At 49.9% G+C, this 20,763-nt stretch overlaps 1 protein-coding gene and 1 long non-coding RNA gene across 13 annotated transcripts in view; one reads left to right on the top strand and one right to left on the bottom strand.

The window, feature by feature from the left end:
- The window catches only part of FMNL2 (formin like 2), a 153,643-nt gene extending 141,098 nt beyond the window's left edge, over nt 1-12,545 (bottom strand). For 4 of the 12 annotated variants that reach the window (XM_030016551.2, XM_030016554.2, XM_030016556.2 and 1 more), the window contains exon 1: nt 12,241-12,544. In XM_030016551.2, coding sequence (XP_029872411.1) covers nt 12,241-12,357 — 117 coding nt within the window. In that variant the 5' untranslated portion in view covers nt 12,358-12,544. Of the gene's footprint in view, nt 1-12,240 lie in introns of all 12 variants that reach the window. The other 8 variants (XM_030016557.2, XM_030016559.2, XM_030016561.2 and 5 more) reach the window with 3 other exon arrangements.
- Nucleotides 11,140-15,370, top strand: LOC115342434. Its single transcript, XR_003923756.2, has 3 exons — nt 11,140-11,422; nt 13,457-14,085; nt 14,651-15,370. It is a non-coding gene; the product is annotated as an uncharacterized LOC115342434 (long non-coding RNA).
- Nucleotides 15,371-20,763: the final 5,393 nt, after the last annotated feature.

Raw genomic sequence — 20,763 nt, 5'->3', positions numbered from 1 at the left:
AAGAAGAAATGTCTTTCTTCTACTGATAGAAAACACAGAATTAGTTTCGAAGTCAAGATGATTCTTCAGACCCTCACGACCTCCCTTCACCCTCGTTTTCTCTCCTGAAACGAGCTCCACCACAGCTCCGATACTGCCTTTACTTCTCCAAAAGAGAAGTCTTCTGTGTGGCACTGGTGCCATAGCACTTGGCAGAGTGTGCTGAACAGACTGCAGTGCCAACCAGCTTTTTCAGACTGCAGCATCTGTGGATGAATATAATCTCTCCCACCTTCATTTGGACTCACAGGCCAGCTATCTTTGGAAACAAGCCTTGTGGTCATCAAAAAAAAACAAACCAAAAAAAAACCATGTTTCAGTTCATACACGTGCATACACAAAGAGGGACAAAAACTTCACCTCGCCTCCAGAATACAACAGAAAATGTAGAAGGTGAGAAGCAAACAAAGCCATTAACTCTGTCCCAGCCAAAACCAGTACAAAATGAGATTTTTTTTTTTTTTAAATACATCAAAGAGAAAAGATGCCCTGAAACACCAGAAAATAAACAAACTAAAATGCTGCTCTTCAGCTTCTGTGTAACTGAGCTAGACAAATGAAAGACTTTAAAGGAAAGCTGACATGGTTCTGCAAAGGTGACTTCAAAGAGCCAAATGCCAGCTGCCAGGTCCCAGATCCACACGCTAGCGGGAGAGAGACACAGCAGGCTTCCCAATGTGTCAAACACATGTTCACAGGGGGAGGCAGCCAACATTCCCATTTTCTTTTCCCAGGGGTTACGGCAAGTGCTGGGAAGTTGGGAGACATTATTTCTAATCTCCGTCCTCTTGCTCAGTTTTGGGGGGGCTCACAGCAATGCAGGCTTCCTTTTCCAAAAGGTAACGAGTGTAACTCTCCCTCCCTGTCTTCCCGTGCAGCACTGTGAGGCTTGTGAAAGATTCATGGACTAAAAAATGCCATAAAGTACAAAAGTTCTTGTTTTATTTACCAAAAAGAATATTGTACATTTGCCACACTTAGCTATTCATTTACATGATCAAGAGAACAGGCATTTGTACTTGAAGATCTGACACGGAGCAGAACTGTGTTTTCACAGACACACTGCCACTTCCCTGTGCGCAGGGAGAGGATCACTGAGAAGACATGACAACTCCTAGACTATTTTAAGAAGCTGCAATTTTCAGAGAACAAGATTCACAACAATTTGTCAGTTACCTGTAAGCTAGACGCTATCGCAAAAGGATTAAAATTATTACCAAACGCTTCCTGGATCAATCCACAGCGCACTTTAATAATTATCACTATGTCAAATTGAGTTATTCAGTCTACCTGAAGAGTGTTGCTGGCCATCAAGCAACACCTTATGCAAACGCAATGAAAGATAACCTACGAGTCAATGCCTTTTGTAGGGGTGGCATACCAACCAACCCCACAATCCTCAAAAGTATGACTGCACCGTGCAATGATTTGCTTACCATCAGTTCCGCAGTAAAAGTCTGTACGCCGTATTTCATTTTGACACCAGGTAACACGCCTGCCTATGACAGCGGAACACAATTATTTAGATTTGCAGTATTAGTGTTATTATGTCCAAGAGAAGAGACAAATACAACGTTGACCTAATATATCTGTGAGAATGTACAGATACACAGAGGCTCTCATATACGCATGCAACATCAAAGCTCCTATTTGACCACACTTTAAGTTAAATATTTGTGATAGTTAATTTATTTGATCTTCTGCAAGGCTCACAGAGCTGGGCAGAAAGCCCTTTGAAGCACTCCCAAACACACTAAGTTATTGGAAACGTTTGTCAGAAAACTGCTGTATAAACTCCGCCAAGCTATCTCCATTACTTCACAGACCCTTTCGATAACGGTGCCACCTACCTCTGCCGGAACAGCTGGCTTCAAAACTGCCAGAGGTAGACGCATGTTAATTCGTTTGCCTCTCTTATGAGATGGTAAGCAGGATGAAAGGAGTCAGTAGAGGGACATGCCAGAGCATTAGATGGATGAACAACCAGAATTTCTGGATTGAACAATTTGCTTCTTCATTTTAATTACTGGCTTCTGAAAGACTTCAGAAACTTTGCCAATTTGTGCAACCCTCTATTCTTCGCTTTTGGCCTCAACTGTAGGCTCATTTTGCAGACAAACAAGTAACAGATGTACAATCTATATTCATCCCAAGTCCTTTTATAGTAAAATGACTTCTGGCCAAATAATGTATATATTTAAAAAAACAAACAAACAAACAAACAAACACAAAAAGCCCCCACTAATTCTTGTGTTTTAAGGCATCTCCCACAACACCTAAACACACAGTAAAAAACCTAAGGCTTCTTCACATGCTCCTGGAGGCCTCAAGGATCTTCTGTCCAGGAGCAACTTCTGCCCTCAGCCAACACCCGCGTGGAGGAGAGCGGCCAGAACAGACCACAAACATCGGAGAAGGCAAGGGCAGCTCTATGGGCTCCTGCTGCCATCACCAAGCACTTCTGCCCGCTGGACCAGGGTATGATTTCTGAAAGGGCAGGAGGCCACAGTTAACACTGCTCTCTCTGTGTTGTTCAGGCAACATGACAAGAGAGCTCACATCTGCTAGGGGTTTTCCCAAGGATCCTTCTGACATGGGAGTTTTCTCTGGGGCACACACCAGGCTGCACTGGCTGCTGTCACCCAAGCAGTCCCAGCACATCGCAGGACAGTTCCCAGGGCAAACGGCCGCAGGGTGCCCGTGCGGAGGTGTCCCCACTTGCCTCTCCAGTGCTTCAGTTGGGAAGCAGTTGGGCATGTTTCCAGCTCATGATCACACAGTTGCTCTCAAGAGTTGCAATGCAGAGTCCTGGAGGTCCACGCATCACACAGTGCTCATCTGAAGACCATTCATTTCCAATACAATACGACTATTATGCTGCTTTATGAATATCCTCCCCAAATATATGTTTAACGCTGTACAGTTACAGAAGACAAACACTCGTTATGTTAGAGATCCCATGGTAAATTGAAAACGAACACACGTCCAATTTCTACAGTATGTTAGTTATAACAGAGTATGGGCAAGTTATACATTATCCAAGTCTTTATGCAATCAAACACTTGCGAAAGGCAGTAAGATGTTATTTTAGGAAGAGACAACGCCTGGGACAAATTAATGCTTATATTTTCCAATATATCTGTATATAATGTTGTGCATCTTGAGTTATTAAAACTACAAAGCAGATGATCAAGGTCAAAATAATCAGTGCAAGTGAAACAACATTCAATTAAAACAGGGGTGCACATCACGCACCTTCTGCCACCTACGGATCTGGGAGCCCTTGCAGAAGTAATTGGGAATACGGCATTTCTCAGTGCCAATGCTATGTGGGTAAGAGCGCAGCCCTTCAGTTTCAACTGATGCCATCGTATGAAGTCCAAGCACTAAAAACCTGCTCATTTTACTACAGGGACCCTTCAGAATTGAAACTGGCAGGATGCGATAAATGGGAAATTACTGCTTTTTAAGCAACAGCAGCTGAAAGTGCTTTTACCTGACTAGCAGGTGGACGCCTTTGGCTCCAGTGATGCTGCAGCTCCTAACTGCCGGAGGCTTGGGCTAGATTTTTTATTTTTTTTAAACACAATTCTAAATCAGACTGAATGAGTTGGTGTCACTTATTTCCTATACCAAATTCCCAAACGGACTCTTCTAAACAAACAAAGAAAAAAACAAACAATAATTCAGCTCAGTTCGTCTGAAATGTGGCTGCACACTGCTCGCTGCAGAAGTCTTCCAGGGGTTGGAACGGCTGCTTCACAGCCTCCGTCTGGAAGTGTGTTTCAAACTGTTCCTCTCAAAACAGGCAACGCACGGTTTTGCTCCTCAGCTAGTTTTAAAGCCTGATCTTTTGGTTACCAAAGAAAATCGCATTTACCTCTCTCACCAGTGAGAAAACCCTCCAGAGCGGGGCACATTCCATCCACAAGCACTCCCAGGGGAGCGACCACCACCCTGCAAAGCCTGTCTGAAACAGCCGTGCCTTCTGCTGTCACGCACACCTCCCAAGGACACAGCATCCGAAAGGGACTAGGAAAAACAACCGCTTCTCTTGCGGTTTTCTTTATGGCTTCCTGCACTGGAAGTATTTTGATCCTGATCATAATGTGCTTAATTCAAACTCAAGAGGCAGCCCAGATGCTTTAAAAATAAACTGGTGCTGAAGAGCGTGGATACATTAGCATATTTTGCATAATTCATTTCATCGTGCTGTGGAGAGCTCTTCAGTTCCCGCTCCTTGCAAGGTCACGATGGCAGCACACGCACATGCTCCTCCGCAGCTTCCTCCGGGCAGAGCCGGGCATCAGCCCTCCCTGCCCGACCGAATCAAGCCGAGGAGGAGGTCTGCAAGCGAGGCAGGGGTGGCTGCGCAGATGCTGGTGTTACCTCCAGGCCTGCTTCACTCTCTCTCTCCTGGAAGACCACCCTTGAAAACTATAAGCAGGACAAAGAACTTAGCAATTTTTCAAATAATTTCAAATCTGCAGTTTCTATTATCTAAGAATAGTCTATTTAGGAGTACCCTGTTAGCACCTTGATCTAAAAGGAGCTCCAAAAGAGTCAAGTTGACAATGGCCTTTCACATGAAGCTTCACATTTGGTTAGGCACAAGTCAGCTCACCGACATCTGCCAGACACGTCCCTTCGCACGCCAAAGCACATCAGCGAGCCACGGTGTAAACAGCGCTAAACTGTACTGAGGGACATCACTGAATCCCAACAACAACTTGGGCAGCAGAATCTGCAGCAAAACCAAAGAGGTCAATTTAACTTCCCCACGCTAGAAGTCAGCATTGGGCACCAGTGCCAACGTGGGACCATTTCATCCGGGCATAAGTAGCGATGGTGTCACTGGAGCACAAACCTGCCCCGTGAGACCCTTCCCGGCCACCTCTCGCTCACACCCACTCAAGAAGCTGCTGCTCAAAAGCAAGAGTCACACATTGCAGAAAGACCAGTAGTTGGGTCAGCAAAGAAAAGCAAAAGCAAAACCGAAATCAATCACGGGGATTTTCCACTCCTAAAAAACGAACAGTAGCCTGTATTCATTCTCACTTCTCTGTTACCGAGTTGGAAGAAGAACAGCAACAACACTGACAAACAAGCAGAAATGCTGAAAGCTCAAGACTAAAAATGTATTTGGGGAAAAGGCTGGAACTGGCACTAGGTTTGCCTTTTAGTAACACCCCAATGACCAAACAAAATTGATCAGAAAGTGAATGTAAAAGCTTGGTTTCACTTCAGGATATACTCCAAGGTACAAATAATGAGGAAAAAACCCCAGCTACTCCTGTAGGGTCTTTCATTCCCTTAGCTAAGAACTGACAGACCAAGATGACAGATGTAGACCACCTTTCCAAACAGACTGGGCGGGAAAAAAATTCTTTTATTCAGCAGGTGCAGGCCTCAAAATGAGAGCAAAAGACTGCTCGGACCCTGTTAAAAACACAGGTGGTGTTGATCCGAGACGAAGCACCAGACCAGTCCCTTTCGCAACTCTAAGGAGCACCCAGCACCCAAACCCCAGCAGGGAAAAATACTCCCCTTCTTCTCTTAAGTAGCCATACAAGCAAAGGACATGGGTTGATAATTAGCATGGATACCTTCAGACAGCTGCTCTATTTTAAAAAGGATTTGGACTCTTTAAAAAGTTGCCTGAATAATTTACAATCTTTGCCGAATGATGCAAAAATATAATAAAAATAACAAGTACCACCATGTACTTTTGAACAAACACATGGAGAATATCAAACGTGTTTGTTTAGCTTTGTGCTTCTGCTGGGTTTTGATTTGGGGGGGGGGGGGGGTCTGCAGATAGACTTTAATAGCTTTTCACGCAGCATGAAAAGCTAAAGTGATTTTTTTTTTTTTTTTAAATGAAAGCCTAAAGGCAGACTCTAGTGGCTCTAAGTCATTCAATCATCAATCGAAAACAATTCAGCAGCTACTGTTTTATTTAAGATCATCTGGTAAACTCTGAATTTCATTTTGTGTCTCTCAAATTCTTTCCCAAGCGTCACCCACTACATACAGTACCGCAGAAGAGACCATTTAACACCTCAGGGCCAAGTTTTGCATGACCTTGCTTGTGAAGACAAAATAAAATAAAAAAAAAAAAAAAACCACCACCTTCATCTTGCACAAAAGGTTAAGGAAGTTGATAGAGATACTTGATAAAGCTCCAGTGCACCTGAGGAAAGATGATGGTGCAGGTTTAGAGTAAAGGCAGGGGGTCTGCTAGCTCGTGCTCTCAGGAGGAATTCAGCACCCACAGGAGCAATCTCCCCGCGAGCCCAAGGGTCACCGCACACAACCCAGCCCAGATGCGGGCACAGCCAGGATAAGGACCTTACCCCACCAAGCGCCGTGCAGAGGCCTGTCCCCTCCCCAGAAGAAACACGGGACTTTGGCCACCACGCACAGCGGCTGCGGGGTCCTCCCCGGAGCCCTGCACGGCACGGGAGCTGCAGGTAGGAAGCAGGGTCTGTACTGCAAAAAAAAAAAAAAAAAAAAAAAAACAAACCACCCCGTGCACACCTGAAGGAAAAAAAAAGTTAAGAACCCTGCCAAGTTCATAGATGCACACGTTTCTCACCCCATTTTGTTTGATTGACCTGTTGCTATTCACCTTAGACAAAAGCACAGTGTAATTTGGAAGGAAATACGACATGATGATGGGTTTATACAGCACGCAGCACAAAAACAATTAGGAAGCCTCTTTGCCGTCATTACCATAACTGGGTTTGCAGATTCAGGCTGTTGCAGCCACCCGAGATGCCCCTGCCAAGCACCCCCAGAAGCAGCCCCCTCCCGGGACAGCCCAGGCCCTTTGGGGAGAGGGAGAGGTGAGGCACGGATCCAGCCCAGCTGCGTGGGCATCAAACAGCGATCCCTTTCACCTGGGTGTTTTGACAAAAAGCCTACTACTTTCTCTCAGGCTATTCGGAGCTTATGAACAAGTGACACACGCAGTTTGACAGAATGGGTTCATACCTCCATCATTACAGCCCAATAAATTAAGGAGATAATTTTGTATGGAAAAATGGCACACAGAAAAATATATGCTTCTACACCAGCTTAGCCATTTTTTAAGTCTTCCAGGTTTCCAGGATCTGAAATTAATATCAGGAATGTGACTAACTTGCTATTAGCTAAACACCCACCACAGTATCCTTCTATTCCAGGCACTCAAAAAAAAAAAAAAAAAAAAAAAAAAGTTTTACAAAAATATTCTCCTGTGATGCCTAGGTGGAAAAACTTAGAAATGCCGTTTACTGATTTACAAGGCAGCTTGACAGATGTGTCACCACCAAGTACTACTTCACTCTGTGAATTCAACCCGTCAGAAATACATGTATTTAACAACATGAGTTATTAGATTGTTTCTTCAAGTAAAAGGTGTCATTGCTTGAATCATTTAAACCAGACCTTGAGGAAAGAGCCCAGTGGCAGAAGCCTGTCAGAGATGAGGTCTGAACGAGAAAACACAACAGGTCTTTTCAATATCTGAATTTTAGAAATCTCCTTTTCCTGAGGGTGGTTCCTAAATGTAATTTAGTGTCTCAACTTCCATAGTATTGCCTTCAAATTCCAGAAAAACAATACAAACTATGCCTGATATGAGAGTACCGGATCTCAACTGAAATTCGTCCCATGAGACTTCTGTTAAATTTAGGAATTGCAACAAGGAATCCAGTGCCCCACCAACCCCACCGAAGCGAGGGAACTAATACTACCTCGCAGATATCTCCTGCAACCATGTCATGCTCTTTAATGATCTGCAGACTCTAAACCGTACATATTATGAAACAATTCATAATATATTTGATAGAGGATTAGGAAGAGGAATGGAAAACAGCTGTGAAACGTTACAGAGTTTTCACACTGAGCTTTCAAATTCCTTAGCAATAGACACTAAAACTCCCTTGACTGGTATGGAAAACGATGCTCGGACAAAATCCACTGCGAAGAAGGAAATTCTAGCGGGACGAAGAAGTTCCTATTGGCAAAGCCTTGCGTGCATTCAACAGAAGCAGAGCTGATGCCCTGCCTCCAGGCAGGTACCATCACGGTCAGCGGAGGACAGAGCACAGCAGGGCTGGGAGCGGGACGGCACAAACACCTCCTCCCTCCGCGCTCCCCTCACCCTTCAGACGCTTCCCTCCGTCCTACAGGACCGGGCACAGAAGACTCCTTTGTAAAATGAAACACCACTTGGTGGGGGTAAGAGGATATTTCCTGCTAACCTCACCGCAGATTTGTAATCCAGCAGTCAAATTATGTCAATCACAGCTCATTAGGCAACAATTTACCCTGCCAACTCTGTCCTGGCTGCTTCCTCCAAACCACGTGTCATTTGCAAACGTGCAACCCCGTTACCAGTTCAGAGAGAGACCACCCTGCTCAGGAGCTGGAAGCCTGGCTTCTACCCCAGGATCTCCAAACTCACAACCCGCTGCATCGGATAGCGGTGCCATAATGTCTACGGATGCATTCGGCACACTTGGTTTGCAACGGCGCTCGCACATGCTGAACAATGGTTTCCTATGCAATAAACTAGGGTTGGTTACCAGAATTTGTGATTTATGCACACTTGCCCCATGTGTCCGTATGATGAAGCCAGGAAAAAAAATCCAACACAGCTGAGGAGGAAAAGCGAGCGTGTTGGGGAAGGGACAGTGGCAGGAGGTTCCTGCAGACATACACCCCAGGGGCTGTGCCAGTGCTGGCAAGCTCAAAGTCAGTGCCAGAGCCGGGAGCTGGCTCTCAGTTTATCCAGCACCCCTCACGGCAAATCGGGAACTTGGTGGCAACAACACACCGCCAATTCCCTGGACTTTACACTCTTGCGTAAACCTGAAACTAAGGGAATTATTTCACATGTCCTACCAAACGGGGAGAATTCAAATCAGTTTGAGGGCATGGAAAAAACAATGCTTAGCTTATAGACAGAAACCTAGATCTCTCTTGGGTTATCCTCCACATTTTTCTCCTCGAAGTACATCCCACCAAACACGATGTCTTCCTGAAACACAGAGACAGACCCCGGTGCTCACCAGCAGAGACGAGTACAAATCTCAATGCAACAAACAAGCCAGGGAAGCACATTTACTACACCAGTTCCAAAAACAGTACCAGGAGACACAGAGCCACAGGGAAAACCCTCTCATGTTATTTGCCCAGCAGACCAAGAGGTGTAACGCAGCCAGGCCTGGCATCGCTGTCCTTCACCTCGGTCAGGCGCCGCCGCACGCGTGCTCAGCGCATCCTCAGTAATGCCAATGGCACCGTTACAGACTGGAGGAGCTTATTAGCACAGTTAGATTTGAGAACTTCACCAAAAAAGTGTGACCTGGAGCACCTCCCATCATCTCCTGCAATTTATGCACCTCAAACCTCAAAGAGAGAGGCTAACCAAGGAGGCAGTAAGGTGACTCTGCATGTTTGAAGTGGACAAACTACTTCACCAGAGACCTTCCTCAAGACTAAGGCTGCTAACATCCCAGCCAATGCAAGCTAGCGCACATATGCATCACCTCCAGGCGCACCGCTGCTCATCCACCCCCTTGCCGAAGAGACCACAGAGCTCCTAGAGAAGATCAGGAGAGTATGTTCAAAGCGGCAAAAATAAAGCAGCCAACGTCACGGCACTTGTGGTAAAAACGTGGCCAACCCGCGCTCTCCTCATGGACATGCACGTGTTTTAGAGGGCTACGGCTCACTGTGCTCACTGGTTCTGCACAAGGAGAGAAGAATAAAACTTCAAAATACTTTTGTAAGGTTGCACAGGAGCGACCTTCCTCTCCCGCATGGCCCCACTCCTTACATACAGAAATGAACCGCTTAGTGTGATGACTGTATACCTACACACAGCTGCGACGCAACTGAGCTGCATGTTCATCAATGTCAAAAACAGTCTTGAAAACTTCATTAGCGGTACGAAAATTGCTACTGTCAGCAAAGCCCTTCGGGACCTCACCAGGGCTCTCCGAGTGTGCGAGCAATGCTTGTGCCAGGCTAATTTCTTAAGACAGCGTGCAAAGAAGGTGAGATTTAGTCCTATAACCTTCAGCATCTTCTTCATACTCTCATCTCCTGACTAATCCTCTCTCCCTACAGAAAATACTCCTCATCTTTTTTTTCCCCCGACCGCCATTCCTATCTCATTAATCCCTGCTGTTCTACTGCCTACCCCATTCTGGAGTTTGACCAGTGGCACAGTCATCTTCCCCTCAGAGCCACAGAGAAAACAAAATAATAACAGCCTAGAAGTTTATTCTTTCATAAACTGGTCAGATATTTCCTGGAAGCTGCAACAAATACCAGCCATCCCCAGCTGGCTCCGAGAACAGGCTGAAGGCGATTTTTGGCTGTTCCAGCAGTGGTGTTTGGGCCCCGTCTTGCAGCTCCTCCCGATGGGAGCAGACCATCCAACACCCCATTTGTACAGATATGCATCTGCACGGCCTGCTGCTCCCTCCAGCAAAGCTACAGCACTCGTCCTCTGACCCTTAGTATAAGTCCATCTTCCAAAAACAGATGCCATCTACTCCTTTCAAGTACCTCAAGAAATTACAGGCGTGGTCCTGTTATCTCCCGTATTTACGTTACACATATCTAACGCGCTCTGCTTTCCCAAATGATGACTCTTCCTTTTACTGATCTAATCAATCGGTCCTAACTCAAAACCACTAATTTTCTCCCACAGACCGCGCACATTAAATTAAGCCAGGCACCCTTTTGGTAGGTTAAGATGAATCAGGACTTGATTCTGAGCCATGCACTGCTTGTGGGGGCATCTCCCATCTGTAAAACGACCACGGGTTTCCCTGACAAGAGCAATGCGAGATCAGGCTTTTTCCACTGTGCCTAATAATCGTAACATCTCACTCGCCATTTGGCTCATCAGTGGGGGTTCCTGGCTGAATAGGCTTATTCTTTTCTTAGACATGATAATCTAATTGGGTCTAACCAGAAATAATCCCCAACACACACCAGTTTGTGAATCCTCACTCAGCACCGGGAGTATTTCAAATACCAGGGGGGTGGCTCTAGCATCTGACACGGGAATTACTCTCGCAACAGCTTGCCTCGCTGGGTTTCACATGGCATTACGGGGAACGCAGGGCACGGCACGCACATGGGTTTTATTTGTCCTCCTCCCCCAGCTTCTGCTTTTCACGTAAACGTTGATCAGAAGTAAGCAGGACACGGAAGAATAGGTGGGTCGCGACAACCTACTCGCACGACTTAGATACCTGAAAGAAAACAGGACGTTTGCCCCAAACGCTCCCATGCGGCACCAAGGGGAGCACAGCCCCCCCCCGGGAAGTTCTCCCGGGAAGGCGATCCCAAATGCCGAGTCCGTCGCGCTACTCAGGTGAGGGGGGAAAAAGAGCGAAAGAAAAACCAGAGCCCGACGGAGACGCCGGCAGCCCACGACCAGCCCCGGCTGAACCTCGCACGCGTGCCGGGGACGAGGGGTCGGCAGGACCGGCGTGTCCCGGAGCGAGGGGGCAGAGGGCCCCACCGCCCCGCGGCCGGCCCAAGGGCGCGGGCCCCTCTCCCGCCCGGGCTCCTCGGAAGCCGCCAGGCCGAGGCGAGGCCCCACCGAGTCTCTCCCCCGCGGCCGCCGGTTCCCTCAACCGGCCCGCCCGCTCCTTCTCCGCCGACGGGCCGGTACCGCCAGCGAACCGCCGCGGGCTTTATCTCTCCCGCCGCTTCCTCACAGGTTCGCCCGCGAGGAGGGGCCAGAACCCGGCCTGGGGGGGGGGGAACCGCCTCGGCTCGGAGGAAGGCGGCTCTTTGAGGGGGGGGGGGGCTCCCGAGACAAAGAGCCGCAGCCGGCACACACGCTTTGCCCCCGCCGCCGCGGCCCCCGTCCCGCCGCCCCCGGCCGGGCCGTGAGGTGGCGGGCGGCACCGCCCCGCCGAGCCGAGCCCACCTGTGCCGCCGGCCCCCGGACGGGGCTGGGGCGGCCGCCGCTGAGGAGGGGGGAGCGGGGGGGGTGGGCAGCTCCCGTCCCCGTCTCGTAACTTTTCCCCGGTTCCCAGCCGCCCACCACCCCACGCACACCCCCGGGCCAGGCGCGGGGACCCCGCAACTCCTGCTCGGCCCCTCCGCCGAAGGCCCGCGGGCGGCCCCGGCGGCCCGACCCGACCCGCTCCGCTCCCCACAGACAATGGGGCCGGTACTCACCAGAACGACGGCGAAGCGCTCCTCCAGCTCACCGGGCTCGGGCATGGGCAGCTTGAGGGGCACGCTGTGAGCCCTGAACTCCGTCTGCTGCGAGTCCACGCTCCCCGCGTTGCCCATGGCGGCGGCGGCAGCGGCGGCGGCGGCGGCCCCTCCGCGCTGCCTCCGCGCTCCGCGCCGCCGAGCCAGGCGCGGGCTCCGCGCCCCGCGGTCGCCCTCTAGCACCGACGGCGGAACGCCGCGCCGCCGCCCGTCATGGCTCGCCGCCCTCGCCCTCCCCCCGGGGCGGGCTCGCTACGGCTCCGGCTCCAGCTCCGGCTCCGGCGGCGGCTCCCCCGCATGCCGCCCCGCACAAAGCCCCGCTCCACCCCTCCCCGGCCCGGGGCGCGCTGGGACTCGTAGTCCCGCCGGCGTCCGGGGGACGGGGCGGGGGGGGGGGGAGAAGGGAAGGGGCCGGCTGCGGACCCTCGGGGGCGTGGGCGGGAATCGGGGGCGACCCCTCGGCGTCCATTTTACCTCACAGCCGCTGCGGCCTTCCCCATCCAGGCTGCCACCGGCGACCCCCGGGCAGGAGCCTGGCGGGGTCGAGGGGGGGTCCCGGGGTGTGTTATCTCCAGAGAGCTGAAGCGGTGCGGGTAGCGGGGCTGGTGGAGAGAGACGCTGCCTCTGTTGGCTTCGAGTCAGGGGGGAAGCGTTCACCCACGCTGAGGGGGTTTCGGGGAGTCGCTCGCCACCCCTCGCAGCCCGCGTCTTGATTTACTGAAATCGGAGCGAGGGGGCAATAAATCTCCCTAGGTTTGCCCAAACAAATCCGTAATCGAGACAACGCCGCCTCGGTCTAATCGGGCGGATCGTCCTTCTCCCAAGCCTTATCAAAACTGCCCGCTCTTCAGGTGTTATTTTCCATTTCTGTACCGTTGCCTGCCGGTTCTCTCCAACACGGTGTTTAAGCATCGTGGTGGTCCCACCCAGACCCCACGAATGTTTTCATGCGGGCCGTCGGAAACGCCAGCCCCAGCGGCGCGGTGCCTCCGTACGTCCCTCCGGTTCGAAGAAAATTCCGCAGCTCAGCTTGGGATGCTGTTGACCCATTTGGGTGTCTGTGCTGTGTTGCGCTTACATTCGTTTTATTCTCGAGCCCAAGACCTCATTCCCTTCCTGTCACCCCCCGCCAATCCATATCCCACTGCCTTATATTAACCTGCGGTTGTCCTTCCAGAGAAGAGCGATTTTCGCTCAGCTTTCACCTCCGTGACGACATTCCTGCTGCTGTTTCTCCTCCTGCTCACGGCTGCCTTCAGTCCGTCCGTGCTTTGGCATCCCAGCGCAGGGACGCGCGCGTGCACCGCTTTGGTGCTCTGCGTTGTGCCAGCTCACCATTACGGATAAAATTACCAACATCATTAAAGGCTTTCAGTGATTATCTGTGAAGTTCTGCCTCTTGCTGCCAGCTAGTTCAGGAAATTCAGTAAATCTCATGAATCAAGCTACACGATGATTTACTAACACTGTTACCCGGCGGCCGGCGGTAAACGTACCAGCTCGCTCTGCAATGGGATTTGGCCAGAGCTGTAAATTTCTGCTGGGATGTGGGAGCATTTCTGGCTTTGCCTGGTAGGAGATAGTAACTATCCACATGGAGATTAATTGGGGGGGGGGGGGGGGGGGGGGGGGAGGGAGCAAGAAGATAAGCATGATTGTTTAGAAAATGACCATTTCTTAATTTACATTACCTCGGATGACAATTGTGCTAGAGGCACAGCTTATGAAGCTGCCACAGAAGCAACGCGTTGGGAGTCATGTGCTGCAACACACGCAATCCTGCAGTCGAAACCCAAGGAAGCGACAGTAAGCTTTTCTCTGTGCGTGCTCTAAACCCACTACTAATTAAATGCACTCATTCTAATTAAAAAAAGACGTAATACGTTCACGACTGGGACGGTGAGCGACACACCCTGTCCTGGCTTACACCCCACCGGGGCACCTCACCCACGGAGCATCAGCCCGCGCAGGACTTGGCCCGGGACCCCGAACGATGCTGAAGGTGTGGATTCCCGCTCCGCGGGCGCTGGGGAGGGTGCTATCCCAGGGACGGGTCAGGATTTCGTACAACTGCTTTGTTAAAAGCCTAAAATTCTTGCAGCATCCTTAATAAAAAAAATTTTAAAACCCTAGACAGTTCTTGGGAGTTAATAACAATGTTATTGTCGATAGTGAAGGAAATAGTAGTATATACTTTGCCTGATGTCTTTTATCTAAGACTATCACAATTCTTTGAAAGATTAATTAGTTAATTAAGCTTCACAACACTGCTGCAAGATAAGGGAGCATTAGACTATCGCAGATAACAGATGAGGGTCAGGGTACGGGGTGCTGAAGACAGTCTCTAACCAAGGATCCTTCAGTCTCCCAGCAGCGGATCACCAGCCGTGCCAAGCGTTCGTCCCTCCCTGGGACTCGTGTTGCGGACCCCCGAAGGGGTCCTGGGTGCGTGGGGCTGAGCACCGCAAATCAGAAATCGCCCACCGTTATCCTCAGCTCCCTTTCAAACCCAGCAGAAAACGTGGCGCTTAAGCATCCCAGACACAACAGTTGTGTGGCATAGGGAAGTGTTACTTGCTTTATATTGCATATGGGAAAGGGAACGTGACACAGCTTTACAAATAAACCTGAGTGTTGCTGTTAATTACCTACGACGACAAACTTACTCCAATATGAGGAGTCCCAGCATTTTCCCAGTGAGTAACTCCCACTGTGGAAGCACTCGGGAGCCTTAGTTTTCTCAATCAAGGGGAAATCAACTCAGCATTTTTAAGTCCCTCTGGATGAAGGGAGACGTTCAGGGACTGGGAGCCGCTGCTAGCCACACATACCTGGGAAAGGTTAGGATAATTGCAGGGCAAACTGGCTTCTTTGGCTTACATTTAGGCAAGAAGCCAAAGGCAGCTCTAAATCGTGCTATAAGGCATATTCAGTTCAAAACCAGACTTGCAAAATTTTTAATGAAACTAACCATCCATACAATTGGTGACTGTTTAACATCAATGCAGTAGTGCAAAGGAAAGGAATTCTTTTAAGAGAATGAGATGATTTTTGAGCAATTTGTTGTCGTCTGTAACTGGGATGTCGACATTTGCAAATGTCAAAATTAGTGTGGCAGCGTTGCTAAATAAAAAAGCTACTTAGCTGGCTGACGCTTAAGCTAAAAGAATTATTCTGGGATAAAAATTAATAAACAAGACCTTCGGTTTTACATTTATTTATTTAAACTAAATAACCAGCTACACAATGCGTAATTTACAGAGCTCATCCCAGGTACCTGGGCAATTCACACTGGGTGATGCCGCCCGGGAAGTCATTGTCTGCACTGGGGTTGATGGCTGTACCAGCTCTCCAAGGGCTCCGTGCCACGAGCGCGTGTGGAATTTCACTGGAGAACGAGACAAATACTTCTCAGCCTTTTCTGAAGCTAACTGGTACCTCTGTTTGTTTGTCACCAAAATCTCCACATTAAAACAAAGCTGGAAGTTTGGGGCCGAGTCTTTCTTAAATTCCCCTGAACCGGTGCCTACTTATCTATCTATGGAAAAAACTCTGAAGGGAAAAGAAGCTTGTTTTATGAACCCTCATTTTCCCCAATGCTCAGCATTTCAAACAGATCTTGAGCCGACATTTCAGTGAAGGTCCAGGTGACCTGATATAACATTCTTAAAGCTGGAGGGTCAGCATCAGGCTTTAATAAATAGCTAGATCCTAGCTCAGCAGTGGCAAAGGCAGCATTCATTCATAATAAAGATGTAGTGCAACCATAAACTTCATTGCAAGAGCTGAGCAGTGTACACTTGAGATTATCGATTGCAGCACATGAACGGCTGACCTTGCCTAGAAGCCTACAGAGGACTTTTTCTGTTATTAATGCAAAAAAAAAAAAAAAAAAAAAAGGCTGCTTTCTGAAAACAGTCTTCTCAAGGAAAATCATCTTCTGCAGGGATTTCCTGATGATGGGGAATAAATACTTGACAGTCTTTATCCTCATGCACATCCACTGCTAAAGAAGAGGCAGTTTCACTTTGGTTCATCCTGCTTTACCTAGTACAGCATATCTGCTATCTGCTTCAGGGCCTATTAGTTTTTTATTTATAGCAATTTCCTACAAGTACCAGAAACCTGCCTTATCTAGCCTCAACAGATTGTAGAAATAAGTTGCAAAATAATGGTCAGGCCTGTTAGCCTTAGTGTTATTGTACATTATCTTAGAACAGCACGTATCATGTTTGAGAATTAATTAAATACAAATCTAAAAACCACCTGGAACCTGAAGAGTTCGCAGTCATTCTGAAGGACCTTACCGATCGCCATATCGACATCTTTTCTGCCACCACCTGTACGTCAGCACATAAAGCCTCGTCGGCTTTGATCCTACCTTCTGCCACGTAGGTGGGCCTGTCCGCCTGCCTTCTACTCTCTCTTTTCATGCCTGTGTCCACATCCTCATTGAGCAATTGCTGTTTCTGCATCTTGTGCTGAGATCTGGGCTTGCGATAACAGATGGAAATGCTCGGTCCCGGTACACCGAGTTATTATGTTCGTATCTTATTAGCCCTCTGATTTTTCTCTCTCTGCTAGAAATTAAATTACTAACTTTGAATCTGATTTACTTGCAGCAGCTACGCTCTGGTTTAACTGTGCTGACGTCCTTAGCCTTACTTCCAACCCTTGTTTGTGTAGATCAGATGCAGCTTCATCAAAGCGTACTGTGATGGCAATAGCGATGAGATCAGCCCCCGGTTTCTGCTCAGGACTACTCCTCTACCAGCAGCAAGCACTAAATATCACATCCAGATCTCCTACAGGAGGGTGCATAGAGTTACGCCCGCTTAATCCAAGACCAATCGATCCTTGCAGTCTCGCTGCTCCTTTCCGAGGCGCGGGGACAACTCCCAGCCCGTGGTACTGGACCGACGAGCCTGAAGCCAGGCTGCGTGCGAGCCCAGCACCGAGCGTCTGACGGCGCACAGCAACACGCGAGAGGGTTCAGTGCGACCCTGACGGTACCTACGACATGTCGCTTTTTTTCTCTGCTCTGCGGAGAAGTACCACGTGGAAATATTTAGCACGATGCTTTTGCGTCTTTCTTCTGACTTTTGATTTCTTCCTTAAAAAGCGGTAGGTTTAATCGGTAAGCGAGGGCCACGCGTGCCAGGGCAGCGTGGCACCGGGAGAGCGAGTCGAGAGCTCTCTCTAGTCCGGAGAGCGTGATTTTTCAGAGGAAGCTTAAGCAGATGCGTTTAGCAGAAAAGCTGCAGTAATGGCAAACAGCCCCGTTTCTGCCACTGCCTGTTTACTGACCTGGATTTCTGAGAGGTGAAGTAAGGCCCCCAAACTCATTTGCCATTTCTCCGTGGGGCCCACGCCTGGTTTTCTGCCCGCTCACGAGGTGGGAGGCAGAGCTGCGGAGTCAGCCTGTCCCACCTGGGTGACTCGAGGCAGGGCTTGGACCGCAGGCGTTATCTGGTTCCTTCAGGCAGGGACCCGGAGCCCGACGCCGTCCTTAAAGGCTCGTGCCTCGTCCCGGTCCTGGTCTGTGATGCTGCCGACTGTTAAAGCCAGCGGGGAGCCCGGTGGGCAGCCCACGGCAGAGTGGTCTTTTTTTTTTTTTTTTCCCCTCCTCCTTTTTGCTTCTTTTTCCCCTATGCGAGGGAAGGGGTGAGCGGTCGGTGGCACAGCCTCCCCCCTTCCCCTCTCCTGCAGAGGGAAGCCTGGTAGGAAGAGCGGCTGCAGGATCAGAAGACCGCGACGGAGGTCTTCTGATTATTGCAGCAGCTTTTTCATCAGTCCTGCTTGGACTCTCTGCCTCACAGCACCTTCCACCTTCGCAAACACCCTGCAGCTGCAGAGGTTGAGAGCTGCGTTTGGGGGAACGCGTCTCCCAGGTGCCCTCGGTGGCACCGTACGGATGAGTTGGACCTGGGGGAAGGATGCGTGCGGGACCCCCACCTTCCCCTCTCTATAGTCCGGCACAGACCGGCAGCGCTCCAGCCCCCAGATCAGTGCTGGAATGGCTCCCGGTAAAACATCTCCGGCGATCCCGGCTCCCTTTGCCTCCCAGCAAGAAGCAGAGGAGGGGTGCTGGGGGCCACCCCGCTCCATCGCGACCCCCGGATCTTGGCAGGCAGGGGCAGTGCGGGATCCTGTTAATTTTTAGAGGGAAGACCGCGCTGTTTCAGCAAAACTGGGATTGTTCTCCTCGGTCGAGTGCAAACCTGCCTGGTACCACGGGCTGCTGAGGAGCCAGTCCAGTTTATTTTTAGCAAAGTTCAGATAATTATTCTTCTCCGGACTGCTAGTCTGAATGATTTGCTACAGTTTGGAGAAAAAAAAAAAATCAGTTACAGAAAACAGCACGAGCATTTGTTCTGTGGGATGGAGTACAGAGAGCGTCTGCTTTTAAAACATGTCCCCCAGAGAGGCACTTACAAACACAGGGTGCTCGCTCATCTGTTACACTTCTTGAAGAAATCAATGCAGTTTAAGGCTAAAATTTCCCAGGCACTGAAAACGAGAGGATACAGATTCGTGATCCTCACTCAGCCCGTATCCGCGCGCGTCAGAGAAGCTCCCGGGACGTGCGCTGACCGGGAGATGCTCGCACAGCGCACGGGAGGTTTGCCGCGGGGCTGGGCTGCCCGATGGAGGAGGTGGGCGAGCTGCCGAGCAGGGTCTGGGCACTGGCAGGCGGCTCAGAGCCTGCAAACTCGCCCAAACGAAAGCAAACAGCAAGCCAACAAAGCTGAGCCAAGGGGACATGGGGGGGTCTCCCCAGCACGAGGACCCCCGCCGGCACACGACCTACGCACCCTGCCTCCTCCGTCCCGCTCCCTCCCACCTCCTCCCAGCACTTTGCAAATAATTTGAGCGTTGTACTTTAAAACAGGGTGCAAAGGCTGAGGCGGAGGATCCTCCAGAAGAGCACCGGACTGTGAAGAGGTACACCTGGGGCTGGAGGGCATCGAGCATCCCGTGCGCTCCGGAGCCCTCGCCAGCGTCCGGAGGCTCCAGCCCCCGGCACGTGTCCTTCCAGACCGGGGGGGTGAGAAGAACCCGTGATGGCGACGCACCGGAGCAAGGCGTGGGATCTCCGTGTTCGGTCTCACGCCATCTCACTCGCAAGCAAATGTAACATGAGTGTTATTTTCTGGTATGATGCACCCTGGCCGGGAGCTCGTTCATGATTTATTGGCAGGAAGGCAGGCAGACAAAACACAACTTCTGAATTCCCAGAAAGGCGAAGAATTGTAAATGCTAATGAAACTGAGATAATGGAGCAGAAAGTAATGGTAGGGAATGAGTCAATATTTAATAAGGCTTATATCTGAGTGTAAAGCAGCACTTTCCGAACTCAGATGGAGACACGAGGCTAGACTGGATGCCTATCTGTCAGCTTTAAACTGGCTGTAAAAACCGTAGCTGGGACAGAAGCATCAGAATCACTTTTTAGGACAGGGACATTTTCTAACTTTTGTGGGCTGTTATTATTAATTGCAAAAAGATCTTTCTCTCTCTTTTTTTTTTTTTCCTCACTGGAAGAGTTACCAGCGCGTGGAATGGAGGGGCTGTAGTTCAGTCGGCTCCTCAGCCCTCAGCTGGCTCGTCGCTCCAAACGACAGCCGTGGGACAATGCCGGCCATTGTACCCGCGGCAGGAGAAAAGCTCGGTGTGTTTCCACGCAGGCTTCGCACAGAAATGCCGCACAAGTTTCCATTGTTTTTCCACCAAAGGCTCTTGACAAAGAACTCCCGAGGATGGTTAGGCAAGAGGAATAAAATTAATTTAATTTTTTCAGCTGATAGAAGCTGTTTAGAGGCCTTAAATGGGTTTCAGAACTCATGAGAAAAATATGGATTTCAATTTACAGGACTGATTAATAACATTTGTCTCCCAGCACGGCAGGGGGAGGGGGAGGATTTGCAAGAGCGGGAGTCGTGCAGTCGCTGGAAACACCTTTTCCAGACCTTGCATTTTAAAGCACGTTTTCTAATCTCACCAGCTCTCTCTTTATCGACATCTCACCGCGGTCAAAGGTCCCGGCAGCGCAGAGCTCCCCTCGCCGGTGCTCCGCAGACGCAAGGGCGTCTTTTTGCTTTTGTTTTAAATTTAGGGACTCTTCTGCGTTTCCCGAGTGAAAGAGTCTCCTGCATCCACGTCCGCATCCCGGGCAGCTGGAGAAGCGCGGGGTGAGACTCTGCCGGGAATGCTTTCCATCGCTCACTGGACTGGTGATCGTGTAACGACGGGGTATGGGGTGTCTGCGTGTTGCTGTAGGCTGTGAGGTCCCACCTGGTCCCACGGTGCGTGGAGGGTCTTTAGGAGGATAAGTGGTGTCACAGGCTTCACAGGTCTGATTTTCACCGAACTGGTGTGACTGTCTTCACCTCTGAGGGCCTCTTTGTAGTGGATACTGGTCTGAGATTAATCAATCTCAGCTGATGGCTTTTCAGGGGAGGAAAAAGCACTGTCGTGCGAGCT

The sequence above is a fragment of the Aquila chrysaetos genome, chromosome 6 (assembly GCF_900496995.4).
Source record: "Aquila chrysaetos chrysaetos chromosome 6, bAquChr1.4, whole genome shotgun sequence".
Classification (NCBI taxonomy): domain Eukaryota; kingdom Metazoa; phylum Chordata; class Aves; order Accipitriformes; family Accipitridae; genus Aquila; species Aquila chrysaetos.
Note: the sequence above shows the minus strand (reverse complement) of the source record. Positions and strands in the feature narration are given on the sequence as shown.